Below are 18,743 nucleotides of genomic sequence, written 5' to 3'. Positions count from 1 at the left end.
AAAAGAATACAGGACGTTGAAAAAAATGGCATCACATTGCAGAAGAATATTTTTTATTGATATAAATGTCTATAGACACCTAATAATTCCTCGTGCTTCGTTAGGAATGAAATCTGCGTAACAGTGAAGCAGCTACAGTGATTCCCGAAATCTTCGCTTAATTTTATTAAGAAATACTCTATCTTTCATTCTCTCTTCTAATTTGAGTAATAGCCAGTTAACGGTCAGTCAGTGGTCACTGACCAGTCACGCCGACGAGATACCACCGACGAGATCTCGTCGGTGGAGATACTATTAAAGACTGCCAGCTATTCAACGGGACCAGTAAGCGGGCGCGACCGGGCGCGGGGATAACGTGGAACTTACAGTGCTCTGAAATACCACATCGCTAAAAGTTTTATCACCGACGAGATACTCGCCAAGTAGAAGAAGAATGATATAGCATAGAATGCTCGCGCATTACCCATTCTGTAATTGTCTTATAATACTATCACCGACGAGATACTATCTCGTCTCTTTACCTAAATAGAACCAGACGATATATGACATTGTTCACGCCCGGGGCGAACCAGCTAGAATGGTACATATATTTTGTTCTGAAGGAAGGTGAAATTGCAAAATGTTATGGAAGACACACACAATAGGTATAGGAATAGAATTTATTGAAAATCAACATATTTATTAAATGTGCAGCTATTAGCTCGGTATTATCCTTTACTCATAAGACACTAGAAGTTCTTACAAATAAAGGATAATACCGATTGCCCAGGTCTCACCACGAGGAGGTTGGTGCACAAGAGACCCGAAAGGGAGTCAGAACGAATGCAATATTCCTTCTGGCTCCCTTTCTTACAATGACGCACTTATACTAAATTACGCACGCAAGTCGAGCAATTATCGCGGAGCAAAAGGTGTGAATCGGAGAAGAAGTCTCCGATCCAGGGGGGATCGAAGGCGAATCAGGCAGAAGGCTCTGATTCTTTCAAAGTAAAAAATAAGAGCGAACCAGAGCAGAAGGCTCTGGTTCGAAGGTGACGCGGCGCGTACAATGCTTGCAATGCAGCTCCGGTCAGAGCCGATACCCGACGTGTCCTCACCAAGAGGAATGGACAGTGAGAAGTGTTCAAACGTAACACCATCTCGCTGCCAACTACCTGCCACCAGGCAACGCAATGCATTGAGGTAACGTGGGTAGGATGACGAACAGAGAATTTCTCTGCCAACTACCTGCCACCAGGCAACGCAATGCATTGAGGTAACGTGGGTAGGATTACGAACAGAGAGAATGGCAATACGAGTGAACAGGTCTCAATGAACCACCCCTCTCAATGTATCGACGCCGACTACCGGCTCCAACCGGTCTGGTACATACAAGCAAGGTCCGACACAGCAGAAAGCTGTGTCGGAATCAAGAAAACGAGTAACGTGAATTTAAGACAATAATTACTCGACTTGCTCGGGTGCGGCCTATAGGCGATTCGGGTAACCCCCGGGGACGCGACTCCCCGTACTCACTCACGGCCGCATCCGTGAGTGAGCCCCTGAGGGACCTCCCTCGGTTCTCCTGGCGCTCCTGGTCCCACAGCACGTCCTGGTCCCCCCGCCCCGACTGACTGACTGACGGAGAGCTCTCGCCGAGCCGCCGAGCTCGAGCGGCGCCCCCCACTCCGCCGAATATCGATCGATGTCGATCGCCGTGACAATTATTGATAAATTTATTATTTCCAGCTGGTTAATGTTTATAACAATTCTATTTTACAGCGATGTCCACAAGCAATCCCTTGGCTATCTGACCACCTAATTTTTTAGTCAAAGTGGCTAATAGTTTTCGTGATACGGAATAACTTTTAAACCATAACATTCGCACGCATTCATTTATTCGATACAATTCACAGATAAATTTATTATTTCTGGCTGTTTAATATTTATAACAATTCCTTTTACTAACGATGTTAACGAGCACTCCCTTGACCACCTTGCCATCTAAATTTTTCGTAAAAATAGACAATAAAACTCGAAATATAGAATAACTTTTAAACCATGAACATTCGCACGCATTAATTTATTCAAAAAAGTAAAGTCTTTTCAAAATATTTCTGTCCAGATCGATTCTTGGAACATTTATGTATAAAAAAGTGAAAGGTAATAATTCTCGTTTATGAAATGTTTTGAAATTACAAACTGAGGTGTCTCGTATAAAATTTGAAATAGGAATTGTTGATTTTCCTAAAATTATGCTTCAATAATATATTTCTAGGAATTCTTTGTCCTTGAGTTTTGCTTTTAATATTGAAACCAACATCGTCTGAAATATCTGCTCGGCACAGAATGTAACAATTCATGATGATCAATATGGTTCCGTGACGATTTGCCTTCTCACCGACGAGAATCTCCTCAGTAGCCTTCTGCACCGACGAGATCATGTCGATGGCCTTCTGTTTCTCACTCCAGTCAGAATATATCTTAGAGGGCGTAAGAGAACACCGAAATAGTCGGGTGACACGAACTCCCATAAAGTACCTCGTCGGTGCTATAGGGCAGCACTGTACCGGGAACAACAATTTCAAATATTCGCACAAGATCTAAATTTATCGGTTTTTTTCATCTTTTGATCACAATGCACATAAATAAACTGCGGATCTTTATCTAATTACAGCTTTTGAAAATTTTCAGAAAATGTTAGTATATAAAATATGACAGAATTTAGTACGATTTTAATTTATTTCAGATCTAAAAAGGCTACTCTACCACCGAAAATAAGATTCTATTTTATTCCACTTTCTTGAAGTTCGTCTACAAAAATTGATAATTGCATAAACATCCTTAGTCTACACATAAATTATAATTACAATTTTTAGTTCCGAGTTATACGATGCAACATTCAAATACCGCGCCCGAATGCACGTAAAGTGCATTGGCTGCTACGCTGTATCACATGAAAACCACTTTGCTCATTTTCCCAGTGTTTTCCATCTCATAAGTTTTAACCAGTTTTAACGATAAATTAATATCAAGAATAATTTCAAAGGATACTCGTTCGTTGTTCTATATTTCCGAACTTCTATCCCGATACGATCAGTTCTCGGTATTTTTATATAAATAAAAGTTGGCGTGCGTGGTCAATTTTGCCAACTATTTCCGGAACAATAATCTGCCGTGAGATGACGTTTGCGCTACTATTGTCTGTAAGGTGTGTTTTAACGACATTGTCAGAAACGTCGACAGAGCGTTAAAATCCTACAAAACACAAGTATTGGATTCTGATGCGATACATTATCCTATCGACGGAACGCAGTAGTGAGTGCCGTAAGAAAAATTGATATCAAACGAGAAGATAAATAATCTGAACGGTACGAACATTTGGTATCAGATCAAACAAAAATGGGCCTAACGATCAGCAGTGTATTCACCCGGCTCTTTGGTAAAAAGCAAATGAGAATATTAATGGTTGGCTTGGATGCTGCTGGAAAAACAACCATACTATATAAGTTGAAACTCGGTGAAATTGTCACAACAATACCTACTATTGGTTTCAACGTCGAGACCGTTGAATACAGGAATATATGTTTCACGGTTTGGGATGTTGGTGGTCAGGATAAAATCAGACCGTTGTGGAGACACTATTTCCAAAATACAGAAGGTCTGATTTACGTAGTTGATAGCAACGACCGTGAGCGTATCGGAGAGGCAGAACGTGAATTAGCTAATATGTTAAAAGAAGACGAACTGCGGGACGCTGTTCTTCTGGTCTTCGCGAATAAACAAGATCTACCAAACGCTATGTCGGCAGCAGAGCTCACAGATAAACTAGGACTTAACTCATTACGTGGACGTCATTGGTACATCCAAAGCACTTGCGCTACGCAAGGCCACGGACTATACGAAGGGCTCGACTGGTTGAGTAATGAATTAGCTAAAAAGTGATAAACCACCGTCGTTAACAATTATCTTCACGAACAATTTACTCATTGAACATGGATGTAGAAGACAGGATGCATTCTCCGTTTTTGTCAGATTACGCACTACGTGTACGATTCAACACCGCTGTGATTCTAATTTCTAAGGAGGAACTATTATGAGCAATAGAGTAACTTGACTGACTCGACGATCGTACAGTTTACACATGAAATTCTTAATCGAGACCAGTATGGTAGAGTTCCATAAGTTTACTTAACAAAACAGTGTACTATTTAGTTGGAAATAAACAAGAAGTGTTTCTACATTGATTTCAGTACACTAGTCGTTTTTATTTGACAAAGTATACGAGTATTATTTTCAGTTCAATATTACTAACGATGTCTGCTATATTATGGGAGAAGGTATTAGTGGACTTCTATATTTTTGAATGTTGTTTACATTTTATACCTATGTAGCAAGGTGAAAATAATTAACGTAATGTTTCTACAGTCCTGTCTTTCGAGTAAATAATCGATTTATAGAGTTAACGATACACAGTAAGTTCTAAGAATAAATATTAAAAGAATCTTTTATCTTTAACTACGTTCCATGAAGAATATATTAAGTCGTTCGTTTTTCGTAAAGATAATGATTTGTATTGTAAAGTATCACATGTTTAGACGATAAAAGAAAAGTTAGAAATAAATGTGTAAAATAAACGATAAATTTCATATTTATCTTCTACCATCGCTACCTACTATGTTTCTAATCGAATCGGTTCGAAAAAACGGGTAACAAAAATTCCATTTCTAGTCTTATCGTGTAACTCAATGTATAACTTTATTATAGTACAAAACAGTACATTATCACTGCATGAACTGTATATTATATAATGTATCAAATAATTTGTTAATATGCGGTGTTATATCTTTGACGCACCATAGAGTTTCTATTTTACTTCTATTCCGTAAAGCACAATGAATAAATTACAGAAACGTATTTTGTCCACTTACGAGTAATATATACAGTGTAAGTTGAATGCGTGGCGAAATAGGGCATCAATTACAATATCTCGGTACAAGATTCGTGTACGAATATATCTTACTTATCACGCGTTTTGCGCACGTTAAATTAAATATACGCAAAGTTTTGTTATCGTACAGAGAAATATTGACTTCTTTTTTGTTATACGCGTAGTTTGTAAAATTATTAGTACAATCGTTTCGTAACAAAGTTATTTTTATTTCAGGCAGCAATCAGATAAGTCATTGAACAAATACCAAATATGATATGGCAATCGATCAAAGTCTGTTTTTCGAATTAAACGAGAAAACTTAAAGTGCATCAGTGGTCACAGTCTATAAAATTACAATCATCTTGGATACATAAAATGTTAGACATTGAACGATTTTAATGTCAAAGAAACAAGTATTACAACCGACTGAGTACTTCAGGTTTCTTACAAAAGAAAAAAAAACAAAAAAAAACGAACTTTTTCTACTAAGAACTGATCGTTGGAATTATGTACCATATATTGTAACTTCGAGTTAATAATTATATTACACTGATACACCGTTCACAAAAATAATTCGTTCGGCATAGTTTCTTTATTCACATCTTATAGTATCTTGGCAGAGATTGTAAGTTAACTAAAGAAGGAACACATATACTCATTTACGTACCCAAGAATTCTTTTGAAGCTGCACACTGGATTTACCGAGTGCTGGAAAATGATTCTCTAATGTGTGACTAGTCATGTGTGTTCGAAAATCAAAACCACTTTTCAAAACTTGATTGCAAGTTGCACAAATCTCTAGACCTTTGATCTTGTTACCGCTTTCCTTTTCATGGACAGTGTACAATTCCTGTTGTTTCTCGATATCGGGCAGAAGAACCAAAAGTTCTGGGAACACGCTCTCGAAAGCACTGTGACCCATTACCTCGCGACAATGTCTATAATAATCTTGTGCGTTGCACATTCCTTGGCGAAACAATCCACTTATGTATCGAAACTCTTGTTGCATCTCCTCTTGTTCCATTAAAACTTCGTTGACCTTTGCCACAAGGCATTTGTTCCGTTTTTGAAAATCAGGAGAACGTACGTAACTGTAGGCACCGTTGTTCTTATTATCGTTTGGTAAAATAGAATAACTCTCCCCGGAACTGTTCGTAAAAGTTAATCCGTTACTACTATTTATTTTATCCATGCTATTGTAATTTATACAGAAACCAGGAGGTGGAGGAGTCGTTGTTCCAAATCCAGGCGGTGGATTTGTGAAACCCGGTGGCTTGGCACCACTGGTACCTAAAGCTGGAAAATCTTCTGAATGATGAACGTTTCTGTTGGTAGAATTTAAACTATCTATCTTCAATTCGGTACGCTTTCTTTGAACTCCGTTTGAGGTATTGTTATCGGTATTGGTATTTACAATCGTCTGGTTATCCGAGCTTTTATGCTTTTTCTTTTCTTTCTTGGCAGTTTGCTCTGCCTCTTTCGGTTGTTGTACGTTTATATTCTTCGACGAGTTTTCACTATTATCTGTACTTTGTGCAGATCGGGAACTTGACTGCGTAGCATCTACGGTACTCGCGCTAGATGAATTTTTATCTTTCTTTACAACAACAGTATTTACATTTGTCCTCGAGCTACTGGTATCGTTGCTATTAGTGCTAGGATTTTGTTTGACTTTTTTCTTCTTTGTTTTCCCTTTCGTTAGATCGGTAGTTGTTTTCACGTTATTACTATTATTAGAACTCTGTGGTTGACCCCAGGAAGGTACTACTGTAATTGTCGATTGCTTCTTCGATTTGGATGACTTTGACAACGTAGGAAAGTCTTCTCCGGATCGAATAGGTGGTGGGGACGGTACTAACGGCGGTGATGCAACCTTCTTAGGTTTCGGTGCAGATGTTGACGCTGACTTCGAACATGTCCATTGCAAAACTTCCTTCCACTGAGCTGAATTATTATTACTAGTTGATGGCTCCGCGTTACATAACGCAGGGAAGTCGGACTCCATTGAAAGTTTTCCGGGTCGAATTCTAATGTTAGGACCTGAAACTTTGGTAGTAACGGTCCCATTGGCATCGTGATTTACTTGGATAGATACATTGGAAGTTGTACCCTTTTGAGATTGATTGCTCGGTCCCAAAGCATTACCACTGGATACGCTAAAGTTAACAGTTTTCGAAATGCTTGCTGCTTCTAATCCCAACGCTGGGAAATTCTCATCGGTAACAGCTAAAGGCTGAGGTCGTATAGTGCTACGAATCGTTACGTTGCCCCTACCTTTACTTTGATTTATGGTAGGCACAACCGGTGTAGCATTGCCCAGCGTTGGAAATTCTTCGGTGCTCTGCACGTCTACCGATGGCTGCCTTACAAAAGTAGGTTCGTTGTTCGTTACAAAAACATTTGAACTGCTTGGCATTACAGTTTGTTGATACTCTCTGAGATTATAGTCTCTACTGTTATAGTCTCTACTATTATAGTCTCTACTATTGTAGTCCCTACTATTGTAGTCTCTACTATTATAGTCTCTACTACTATAATCTCTACTACTATAATCTCTCGAATTCCTGGAAGTCGACGGACCTAGCATTCCTCTTCTGTTCATTCGATTATCACCTCGCGGAGCTAGAGTAAATTCTAACTCCAACGTTCGTGCCTGCTTCGCAGCAGCTTTGCTCAACTGTTTACTATGTACATTCGCTTTATGCGCTTTAAGATCTATATCAGTTCTAAACACACTCGTAAATTTCTCCTCGGCGCACATTCCCTCCTCGCATAAGTAATGCTCCTGTCTGAAATGCTCTCTGAGATAGTCATAGGAGCTGTAATACTGATGCAAACCATCTGTATCGCAAAAGTGACAGTACAAATGATCGCGTCTTAAATGTCTAAATAGTTCGTCGTTATCCATGTAACGTTGATCACAAAATTCACATAACGGATGTCCTTTGTGGCTTTTGTCGTCGATATCTCCTTTCCTTCTATGCTGCGCAAGATCAGGCCTCGTATAACAACGCCTCTCTTGGGAAAATATCTGTTGCACAGAAAGTATATTAAGCTCTGCGATATATTGAATAGTTTTCGAACGCAGCTAAGTTCTGTATGGTCATCAGGAAGAATGCCGTATGTCACGTACTTTCACTTTTGAGATATCGCCGTTTAAAGTTTTGATCGCTAATGAATTCTATACTAGAAAGTTCAATTAATGCGTGAACTCAAGTTTTTCGAAATTGTGACATGCGGCGTTTTTCCTTGCAACCACAGGATTAACGTAAATATACCTTTAAGTTATCTACACAGAGATCACAGTAATGTAGCTCGTGTCGTTGTCTCATGTGATCTTTCAAGTGATTAAAATCATTGAACGCAGGTCTCTCTTTACAAATGTTACAGCTATTAGCCAACAGATCGTTGAATTTACTTTGAATATTCGGCGAGTCGAAGTAAATGTTGTACCGTGTGTCCATCAAATTGCCTTTTCGTAAATTGCAAAACGGTTTGATCTCTTTGGTGAATACCACCTTCGGTAGATCTTGACGACAAATCGGACACTCGTTTTGACAGCAGAGTACCCTCATTCGAGTGCTGCATTCATAACATACAGGATGTTCGCACATACCGATGCTATAAATATCAACATTTTTGTAACACACAACACAGGTGTTGGTATTCGTACTATCATTGCTGGCAGACATCCTTCTTATCAATGTTTCCTGTCAAAAATAAATTTCTGCTTATCAATACTCTACCCGAACAATGTTGCAAAATTTACGATTTCACAAAAATATAATTATAACTATTAGTAGCGAGCGTAGATCGCTGTTAAACGTTACACAGTTTTCGAGAATGTATTTTTATTGAAATATGCAGAACATAATACGATCGCGTACAAGAGTCTATTTAACGTAATCTTTTTTTACTGATAAAGACGTGCAAGTTCATACAATTCTTCACACTAAACCGAAACAACCCGAACAGAACGAATTTTTGTGTGGAAACGAACTGTTTGTATTTTAGAAAATAATAAATGTGCAAATACTATTTTATTATGTCTCGAGGGAATCGTCTTTGTGAAAACAATCTGACAAAGAAGTAATAATACCGTCTGGAATATCTTCTAGTAAGCAGATGGTTAAATTTCACAGGATGTCCCTGAAAGAAAAAGGTTATCACGATTTATATACTAGACTATGGTGTGTATAGTTGGTTTGATGAATTCAGCTCAATTCAGCTCGATGAGCAAGCAGGTTCCGGTTTCGCGTGTTGCATACAGTCATTGCTAAATCAAAGAATAACTAGACGGACTAGTGATATGAACTGATATGAACCTATATATAGTAGCTACCAATTTCATTTCCGCGAACGGCGAATTTCCGTCCTGTTCCGTCCGTAAATTTTCGGGAAGAACCGACATTGTCGGTAGAAAAAATAACTATCATTTTGTCGAGAAATCACGAGAAATTTTTACTATGAGCAATGAGCAACTATGAGCAAAATTAAAAACAGACTAGTAACAGAAATAAGTAATCGTAATCTGCCAATTTTTTATGTTACGCAAAATATAGTATAATCTAATACTAGAGAATCTTAAGGAACATTTTCCGATTATTGACAAAGTTCGTTTATATTTCAAATGAATAAAACCTATGTACAGTTAGAATATCACACAAAAATTACAAATGTCAAAAACTATTCTATTTGCTGCTACTATACCAATTATTTTTTAATGTTAACATTACCTTATACAGACTTAAAGCTATACATTGCAAGAAGAACACATAATTTATACTTTCTATTTCTTTTTACGTATATCTGCAACATGTTTAAGAATCATTTCTGGCGATCGAAGAATTGGAAACTGATTTCAAGGATGAGAATTGCTGGGTTTTTATTAGTTACTTATGGGAATCTTCGGAAACTGGTTCATATATTGGTGACACATGTCATCAGAAGTAAAATGTATATGTTAGTAAACTGTACAGGAAGACTAATACTTTTTGATTGATTTTCGAATCAGAGCTAATCTCTGTTTGTGTGCCTCTGTGACGGTTGCTCGTTTATACGGACGTACTTCATCTGTGCCAAAACCTGGAATCCACATATTCCAGTTCCTTTCTAAAAGTTAATAAAAATGATATAGTCTAGATTTTCATTCAATTCATATATTAAAGTATAACTTACCTAAATGTAATTGAACATCTTTTACTTCTACGGTATTAGCATGTCTGTGTTTAGCTAATAAACATGCAGCGTTCACAGTTGTCTCGACAAAATCATCTGCTAACTGTAGAAGCATTTCCTCAACTTCTTCGTCCAGCTGTTCCGTTGGATCTACTTCTTTCACAAGATCTTGTAATCTTGTTTTAGTTAAGAACTGAAATCAAATTAAATTGACAATTCGATCGAAGCAAATTCTATCCAATGTGCAGCTAAATCCAAACCTGTGGAAAATCATTGAAGGAGCTTTGTTGCTGTTGTTGTTGCGTCGACGGTTGCTGCGCAGCCTGTTGTTTCGGTGATTGCGTTACGAACGGAGATTGTTGAGATTGTGTTTGAGGTTGTAAGACCTGCACTACTGTGTTACCACTTTGGATATTAGGCACTGTAGTTGTTGTTTGAGTATTAGGTCCAATTGATTGTATGCTGCCAAGTACTGGTGTCATGTCAGATCCTGCGTTGGTAGTTTGTATAAGAGCTGTTTGTTGTGACATCGTTTATTCCCATCAATGACTAGGTTCTCTTTACTATCGTTCAATGAATTTGCATTTTTGTAACCTGCAAAATACAGCCATTTATTATGGAGACCGCGACTCCACTGTAATTACTAAATACTAAATACGTAGTCCGCAATATGAAGTAAGCATCAGGTAGGCATGTTCGATGTTCGATTCCAATTCGATTCTTTATGATCGATTTTTTCAATCGATCCTTCATACCTCGATTATCCATTCTTCCAATCGATTGGAGGGAAAGTTAAATTTGAAATAAGCAGGTGATTTTGCTTGTGAACGAAAAACACATGTTGCTAGTGAATGATTGAGAAACAGGAATTGAAGTTGTTACAAATAATGGAAACTATATCATTGAATTTTTATAAATTAATTTAAATGTTTTCTTTCAAATATTACAGAACTTTCCTTCCGACCTAATAAAAGAATTTGACCATTTGAATTGAAAAATTCACTGATGTATGTTCAATATTTACGAAAGATACGAATAAAGCAATTCAGATGAACAATGTATCAATTGAATGAAAATTCAGACCATATATATTTTAAAAAAACTGCGTTCGAGAATATGCAAACATTGAAATCGATCACAGCCCTCTGACGATGAATCACAGTGAATATTTGAGAAACAATTACATGTATTTTGAACTTTGCGCGAAAAATTGTCCATCCCGTGACTGCCAGTACAAGTACAACTCATCATTGGTATGGTAAATCCCGATTCCTATTCGTGGGCGCTGTCATCGACAGATTCAAGATGGCTATGGTGCATTACAGAAGAGAAAATTCGAAACGTTTGAATGGAAATTTTTAATATTATACAATTGTAAATCTATTGCAACGAATTGGTTTTAGTTTTTGGTGGTTAAAAGGCCTAATCGTTTCGCTGAGGAACGTTGCGAACGCCACGCAAACAAGTCGACAAACAAAAATGACATTTTTCAAAGCAAGCTGATTAAGCGAAGAATCTCCGATGTCAGCGGGGATGATGATTTCCTTAGTTTTGTGGCGATTTCGCCAGTGATCAAGCGAATTAACCGGCTGTAACTTTCTCTGTCAAAAGAATCAACGTATGTAGCTGCATATATACATATATATTTTATAACAGTATCATCCGCTGTAAATTAAGTTAAGAAACACGCTGTCATTTGAAATAAATATTCTATAACTACCTTGATCGTAATTGGATCAGCCTAATATCCACTATACTGCTAAATTATCTTTAAAATGGAAACACCAATTTCAATTATATTATGAATAATTAAATGTCTTGAATTCGAATTCGGTGAAGTAACAATTCTTTAAAATCAGTTTTGCAATATATAGATTTTCGCGTACCTCGTTCTTATTATACATTAATTTCCCATTTCACAATTAAGTTGTAAAACCGTCTGTTCTTCCAGTAAACAATACAAATTAAAATAACATTTGTTTCTAGTATTATTTGAATGTCGAATATGACTCCTCCTTTAAATCGAAAGCGTAGCTCGTCTGTTAGTTTCACGAGAGCTAAAGACGATAGCGAAGGTGCTGCAGATGAAATTCATATATCCTTAGCGCCGTATATACAAACGTTTTTGGCGCATAGCAGTGAAGGTGTCGGATGTTGTGGAATTAGCCTTCCGGTACCATTCGAGCGTGCAGCACCAAGGTCTTGGTGGAATCCGAAATTCGATTCAGAAATACTTGAAGAACAATTTAAAAGAAGTGCCTTTCCGCAAATTAGATTAAGATTCCGGTATGTAGCACAATAATTGCACAATTTCTTTTAGAGAGAGAGAGAGAGACTTTTAATGTATTACATATTTTCTGTATATCTTTCAGATATGCCCTAACATATATTTTATTGGTTTCTTTATCGTGGTTGGCATACTTTGTTATAATCGGAACAGAATATAATACTACAACATGGCAAGCCATAGCAGTAGTATTCACGATTATTGGAACTATGGTATCGGCAGTCTTTTATCTAACGCATACGGATCACTATAAAGCCTACTTTCTACAAATTTCATTAGGAGTTGCGTTTATGCTTTGCATCTTATCATTAGTGTTTCTTGCGATAGTACCGCCGTACATAGATGGCTTAACTCTAGTCGGACATTTCGCATTGTGCTCGGAGATTCTGTTACTGATTTACACTGTATTGCCAATGCCATTGTATGTTTGCGTCGGTATATCGACAGTTTATTCCTTTCTATTCGAATTCTTGACTGCCTACCTATATGGTACAAAAACCGCAAGACAAAGGTTCTTTAGCAAATATAATTTAACGATTAACTCTGCAGGAAACAATACTGCGCTAGATTATATCACGAATGTGATGCACAACGAATACACAATGGCTAGTACGAAAGCTGTACCATTATCCGAAGGTTCGAAACTGTTATCAGAAACAGAACTGAAGTTGCCTATTATTAAAGAGACTATAATCGGAAGATTGTCCGAAGCTTTAAACAATACGAACGTTTTGAGAAACTTTAATTCCAGCATAATATCAACATTAGCGAATGTTAATGCTTCTACCAACGACTTGATTCCCAAAGGAGCGAACAGTACAATCTCAGTATTGGGAGAGAATATATTGCCTCGTAAAACCGACGAAATGTCCAGTTATTTTTTAAGTAGCAACATATCCAGTCGTTCGTTCACAGACGATCATTATTTTTCTACCAGTCTTGGAATAAGAATCCTAATGCAAGTCTGCATTCATTTGATAGGTATACATATTTTAATAATGACTTTTGTAAGAATGCGCGGTACATTTATGAAGGTTGGCCAATCACTGTTAGTCTGGCGTCAACTAGAAATGGAAAAGCAACTTAAAGAGAAAATGATACATTCGGTGATGCCGCCGAAAGTCGCGGCCTGGTTAATGGAAGAAAGCGAGCGTGAAAGGGACCGTGAGGACTCTTTGAAGAAAGGCTCTATACCGTCGAATAATACGGATATACGTTCGCTGTTCCGCCCTTTCAATATGCATTCGATGGAAAATGTTAGTATTTTATTCGCTGACATTGTGGGATTCACCCGAATGAGTTCTAACAAGAGCGCAGAAGAATTGGTAGGCATTTTAAACGATTTATTCGAGAGATTCGATGATTTGTGCGAAGACCACGGTTGCGAGAAAATTTCTACGTTGGGAGACTGTTATTATTGCGTAAGCGGATGTCCAGAGCCGAGACTCGATCATGCAAAATGTTGCATCGAAATGGGATTGGGTAATTTATCTTCTTTTCAAATGTTTCCAAAAGATGATGTACGTAGCTACCAAATAATTTATGCATATTCTTTAACAGCTATGATAGAAGCTATAAAACAGTTCGATGTAGAGAGAAGAGAGGGAGTTAATATGAGAGTCGGAGTACACACTGGGACTGTGCTCTGCGGAATTGTTGGTACCAAAAGATTTAAATTCGATGTTTGGTCTAACGATGTGACGTTGGCGAATAAGTTGGAAAGCACAGGAAAACCAGGAAGAGTTCATTTAAGCGAAAACACGTTGAGTTTTCTGAATGATCAATACATTACGGAAGAAGGAGATCTGATAAACGGTATATAATTTGTTTAAGATGAAGAATATATATATAGGGTGAAGAGAACCTAAGACTTACACCAAAAGTATCTCCGTTGTTTTTAGTAATACAAGAAAATCTTTCAGAGTACGGTAAGCATGAACATGGTCTTTGTACGTTAAGTTATGCTCTTTCTGAAGAATAATTCCTTCGAAGGTGATATTACACTAAGCAAAATACGTCGTTCCATTAAAAAAGAACGACGATGACCTTGAAATATCGGAAAATATCACCTAGAGAAAAAAATTTCTCCGTCACATTTCAACATTTCCGTCACAAACATTTTCTTGTATTACTAAAAACAACGGTGTATGTAGTTTCTGATGATAGGATAAAGAGTAAATGTTCTTGTTCTAGGTATAAAGACATACTTCATCAAAAGTCGAAAGTCAGATTTCACCAGTCAATTCATAAGTAGTATTATTCCTCCGAAAAGTATATCTCCTTTGATGCAGACACGGCATCGCTTGGCCTCTTGCAATAATCCTTATAGATCGAAAAATCACTATCTTCATATGGTTACGAACACGAGTAATTATAGAATGAAAGCGAACTCTTTGCCGAGTATTCTAGATTCTGAGAACGGTGATACCGATATCGGCGATGAGAAGGAGAACGTGAATAAAAGTCCAATATCTGTGGCTAGTTACGGCAAGAAAAAGTCACGAACCAAACCGTGGAAATACTTGCAGAGACAACGAACTACGGAAGAGATGACACCGTTAGAAATGGAAGAAGCCAAAGCAATCATTGTCGATCGATCGAAAACCGAATCTCAATCGTACGAAGATCGTAACGGATTTAGGCAGGTCGATCACGTCGATAGAAAGTTTTCTCTACAATATTAGATCGTCTTGTCTCATTCGTATATATAAGTTCTATTTCTTTACAGAATACGTCTCAGAATGACATTGAAATGGATCCGAACCCTGTACCTTCTAGTCCTTTATTATCTGGTCAAGAGCCACTCAGTCGTGCCTCTTCGATGTGTAGTAGAAAAGATTCTGGAATCAGAAGTAACAGTAGACGTAGCAGTATACAGCAGCAGGTATTGTTATCTTAGAAACGCAACGACTAGACAGCGGATGTTTGTGCAATTTTTAATTTTTCTAGACGAACTCTTTCACGTTTTAACTTTAAATTTAATGTTAAAAGAAGTTTATTTATGTCGGAGTCGCATAAAGTTCCATGTGACCAGTTACATGGATCACGGAGGGCAAGTAACCGAAAGTTAAGAAAACGGAATAACATAGAATCTTATTTCGAACAGTAGTAGCCTTCGCAGATCTGAAATAAATAAAAATCCTACTCAATTCTGTCGAACTTTGTATTCTACCTATTTTCTGAGCACAAAGATCCGCATTCTAGTAACAACGCAGATGAGCTACAAGTTAACTCTCATGTTCTAGTTATTTTTGATGAACGGTATGGCTCAGGGAGACTTACTGGCGCACAGAGTGAGTGGCTATTATACTTCTAGTTCGACGTTGAACTCTGTTCAGGAGCCATCGTCTTCGGTACCACCGTATCCGTTTCCTCCGGCAGTGACAGATACTTTCGGTGCGTGTTTTCATAAGCTGAGAAAACAGTCGGATCTACAATTAATCAGGTGACTTACGTTAAAATCTCGTTTTGCATGTTGTAAGAAACAGCGATATGACCTTGTATCGTTTTTATTTTTCATGGTAAAGGTGCGTTCAAGATAATGTAACTTCCCAACGATCGTACTTCGTGAAGCCGCCGTTGTCTAGCGTGACACTATTCTTCAAGAACAAGGAGATGGAGAAGGAATACAGGGAGAACGCTCACAAGGTGAACGAATGTATCAGTGGTAATCCGCCCACACTGGCTACCTCAAGGTTTAACACGTATTTTGATATTTTGATATCGGCGTTGGTGTTCACTGCCGTGTCGGCCTCGCTGTTGTTGCTTTGCGAGCCGACGCTATACTATCTGATCTTTCTAGTATGCGCGACCACGATCCAAATAATCGCGGTGTCGCTCTGCGTCCGTCAGCTTTTGTACCCGGACATGGTTCACGCGACGTTCATGCAAAAGATATTTCAATTCTTCTCGCAATGGTATCCTTGGCATATTTGTGGTGCGATTCTCGTTGGTTTACCAATTACTTCGATTCTGCTCAACTACACGTGCAGCGATTTGCATAACTTGAACAACTTCGAGTACTATTACGGATACCTGATCTTCGTCGGTCTGGTACACTTTTGCAACTTCACGCAGCTGAACTGTTGGATGAAGAACTTCTTGGTAACGTTCATGGGCATGTTGTTCTTCTGTCTGGTTATAACTCACGTATCGTACGATCAACATCACGGCAATCAATCCGTCAACGAATCGCTGCGTTATCTACAGTCTTTAGAGGATCAACGTATTGGTGGAACGGTTGCGAAAGAAGTGTTCGACAATACTCTAACTCTGATTCACGAGTATAGAACTATATTAATGAGACAACGAGAGGTGGAAACGAGATACAACGAACGACTGTACAATTCGGAAATTTTTTTAGACATGATACTATTGCTGTTGTTAGTTTGGTTTTTAAATCGGGAATTCGAGATCAGCTACCGGTTAAGCTTCCACGGGAACGCGGTGGCGGCGCGGGATAAGAGTCGCGTACAATCGATGAAGAACCAGGCCGATTGGCTGTTGCACAATATCATACCGAAATACGTAGCCGATCAGTTGAAAACCACCGCGAAATATTCGCAGAATCCGAAGACCGTGGGAATCATTTTTGCGAGTATAGTGAACTTCAACGAGCTCTACGACGAGTCTTATCTGGGCGGTAAAGAATATCTGCGGGTGCTGAACGAGCTTATCGGTGATTTCGACGAGCTTTTGGAGAAGCCGGAGTTCTCGAACGTGGAGAAGATCAAAACCATCGGTAGCACGTTTATGGCAGCGAGCGGATTGAATCCGCAAGTTAGGCAGCAAAGCGAGCATGAGCAAACGCATCTTTTCCAATTGATCGACTTTGCTATGGCGATGCATAAAGTGATAAACGACTTCAATAAAGATTTGCTAGGCTTCAAATTGATCTTGAGGATCGGTTTTAATTATGGCGACGTTACCGCCGGCGTGATCGGTGCTACAAAATTGTATTATGATATTTGGGGCGACGCTGTAAATATTGCATCTAGAATGGACTCCACAGGAGTCGCCGGAAGGATACAGGTAGCCAAGAACTCGCTCGATGTTCTGTCGGAACGATACGAGTTCGAACCGCGCGGCCAAGTTTATGTTAAGGGGAAAGATAATATGGATGTGTTTTTATTAATAAGGAAAAAGGATGATATTAATAACGCATCGACGAGCGCTTAAGGGGCTAGACTCGTCTCCAGGATTGCGAGGGATGCGTTCTTATTTCTCAATCATTCAAAGATGGGGCATTTTAGTAGTCAAAACCGCTAATTTGCATTACTCGGAAGCATAAACAAATTAATTACGTTTGAGGGCGATCACGGCCTAGATTGATCTTTTATCTAGCGCTTTTCACTACTGAAAACCCCCATCTTTGCATTATTCAGAAATCAGAAGGCATATCCCGGACCCTTGCAATCCTGGAAAATTGAATCTACTTCCTTAAAAAAGCAGTGACGGCTCAAGTCAAGTGGAGGCCCCAAGCGGTGAAAATTTTGGTCTTTTACATAAAAAAAAAAACAAATTTTAGTCTTTAACATATAGTAGCCTATTATAACGTTCATGGTATTGAAAATAAGCATAATTCAGAAGTGAAAATGGAGAAAGTTGTTTTTAATCTTTTGTAAATAAATTGAATTTTCTTGTAAAAACAATGAATGCTGCGAAATTCGGGGCCCTACGATATCCCGGGGCCCCTGCGGCCGCTTAGCGTTAAAACCCGCCACTGTTAAAAAGCTATACGTCTCGAACGCCTAACGATGACTTATTGTCTACCCGCATTTCGCAATTTTACGTTACACTTCGCGTACACCAAGCGTACGATCTTTTTCCCGATTTACTAATGAATAGACAGCGGATTGGATGTATTTATGACGAAAATGGTGGTAATTTAAATGGTAGGTGTAATTTAAAAAACTAAAACCATTAGAAAAATTTACAAATGTTACATTATTTTCACTCTATTAAATATATATCAAAAAAGAAAATAAATTTCCACTTCACTCCTGTTCGTTGCAATTCAGATAGCAAGTTTTTATTTTGCATAAAGATCCGCTGTTTACTGATAATGAATTTGTATAAATTCGCGATGAATCCAACGTTACAAGCGAAAAAACAAAAACATACGACCTCGCTCTACAATTTTGCTCGCTTATTAAACATATATTTATTCCTAACGAGAAATGTTCACTGTATTTTTTTAATGTAATTTAAGAGCATCAAATGCGAGAGATCTACCAAAATCTACCTTTACAAAGTACAAAATCAGATTCGTCTTAAAATTACGAGAAATTTCCTTTATACAGTGCTATATATATATACACATTTATCGAGATAAATAGTACGCATAATTGTTGGTTGTGTGCTTTC

The 18,743-nt window shown here is 38.1% G+C and overlaps 4 protein-coding genes across 6 annotated transcripts; 2 read left to right on the top strand and 2 right to left on the bottom strand.

Moving 5' to 3' along the window:
* The first annotated feature begins 2,934 nt into the window (after positions 1–2,934).
* Positions 2,935–4,623, top strand: Arf102f (ADP-ribosylation factor 2). The gene has a single exon (XM_076436049.1). The coding sequence runs from the start codon at positions 3,382–3,384 to the stop codon at positions 3,922–3,924; it is 543 nt and encodes a 180-aa protein (XP_076292164.1). The 5' UTR covers positions 2,935–3,381; the 3' UTR covers positions 3,925–4,623.
* An 80-nt stretch (positions 4,624–4,703) lies between these two features.
* LOC143214682 (E3 ubiquitin-protein ligase ZNF598) lies at positions 4,704–9,190 on the bottom strand. Of its 2 annotated transcripts, none has more exons than XM_076436017.1 (3): positions 9,012–9,190; positions 8,191–8,622; positions 4,704–7,943 (listed from the first exon to the last, which is right to left on the bottom strand). In XM_076436017.1, the coding sequence occupies exons 2-3, from the start codon at positions 8,602–8,604 to the stop codon at positions 5,568–5,570; spliced, it is 2,790 nt and encodes a 929-aa protein (XP_076292132.1). In that variant the 5' UTR covers positions 8,605–8,622; positions 9,012–9,190; the 3' UTR covers positions 4,704–5,567. The 2 variants fall into 2 exon arrangements, with proteins under 2 accessions (XP_076292132.1, XP_076292133.1); XM_076436018.1 differs by lacking the exon at positions 9,012–9,190 and adding an exon at positions 8,949–8,970.
* Positions 9,191–9,514: 324 nt separating this feature from the next.
* Positions 9,515–10,778, bottom strand: Taf12 (TATA-box binding protein associated factor 12). The gene is made up of 3 exons (XM_076436046.1): positions 10,351–10,778; positions 10,091–10,283; positions 9,515–10,024 (listed from the first exon to the last, which is right to left on the bottom strand). Exons 1-3 carry the CDS (start codon positions 10,618–10,620, stop codon positions 9,897–9,899), a joined length of 591 nt encoding a protein of 196 aa, XP_076292161.1. The 5' UTR covers positions 10,621–10,778; the 3' UTR covers positions 9,515–9,896.
* Positions 10,779–11,353: 575 nt separating this feature from the next.
* On the top strand, positions 11,354–18,724 carry Ac13e (Adenylyl cyclase 13E). Of its 2 annotated transcripts, XM_076435998.1 has the most exons (8): positions 11,354–11,708; positions 12,077–12,376; positions 12,463–13,859; positions 13,938–14,192; positions 14,571–15,022; positions 15,106–15,261; positions 15,623–15,822; positions 15,905–18,724. In XM_076435998.1, exons 2-8 carry the CDS (start codon positions 12,087–12,089, stop codon positions 17,553–17,555), a joined length of 4,401 nt encoding a protein of 1,466 aa, XP_076292113.1. In that variant the 5' UTR covers positions 11,354–11,708; positions 12,077–12,086; the 3' UTR covers positions 17,556–18,724. The 2 variants fall into 2 exon arrangements, with proteins under 2 accessions (XP_076292113.1, XP_076292114.1); XM_076435999.1 differs by lacking the exon at positions 11,354–11,708 and having other exon boundaries at positions 12,237–12,376; positions 12,927–13,859.
* Positions 18,725–18,743: the final 19 nt, after the last annotated feature.

The sequence above is a fragment of the Lasioglossum baleicum genome, chromosome 12 (genome assembly GCF_051020765.1).
Source record: "Lasioglossum baleicum chromosome 12, iyLasBale1, whole genome shotgun sequence".
Classification (NCBI taxonomy): Eukaryota; Metazoa; Arthropoda; class Insecta; order Hymenoptera; family Halictidae; genus Lasioglossum; species Lasioglossum baleicum.
This window is presented reverse-complemented; position numbering and strand designations above follow the sequence as displayed.

Bases quoted from the DNA above. Each gene is read 5' to 3' on its own strand.
- Arf102f (XM_076436049.1), top strand. From the start codon at position 3,382: ATGGGCCTAACGATCAGCAGTGTATTCACCCGGCTCTTTGGTAAAAAG.
- LOC143214682 (XM_076436017.1), bottom strand. From the start codon at position 8,604: ATGTCTGCCAGCAATGATAGTACGAATACCAACACCTGTGTTGTGTGT. The intron at 7,944-8,190 runs GTATATTTACGT...TCTGTGCAACAG, and splicing joins TCTGTGTAGATAACTTAAAG to ATATTTTCCCAAGAGAGGCG.
- Taf12 (XM_076436046.1), bottom strand. From the start codon at position 10,620: ATGTCACAACAAACAGCTCTTATACAAACTACCAACGCAGGATCTGAC. The intron at 10,284-10,350 runs GTTTGGATTTAG...ATTTGATTTCAG, and splicing joins CCTTCAATGATTTTCCACAG to TTCTTAACTAAAACAAGATT. The intron at 10,025-10,090 runs GTAAGTTATACT...ATTAACTTTTAG, and splicing joins AGATGTTCAATTACATTTAG to AAAGGAACTGGAATATGTGG.
- Ac13e (XM_076435998.1), top strand. From the start codon at position 12,087: ATGTCGAATATGACTCCTCCTTTAAATCGAAAGCGTAGCTCGTCTGTT. The intron at 13,860-13,937 runs GTAATTTATCTT...ATTCTTTAACAG, and splicing joins TTGCATCGAAATGGGATTGG to CTATGATAGAAGCTATAAAA. The intron at 15,023-15,105 runs GTCGATCACGTC...ATTTCTTTACAG, and splicing joins ATCGTAACGGATTTAGGCAG to AATACGTCTCAGAATGACAT.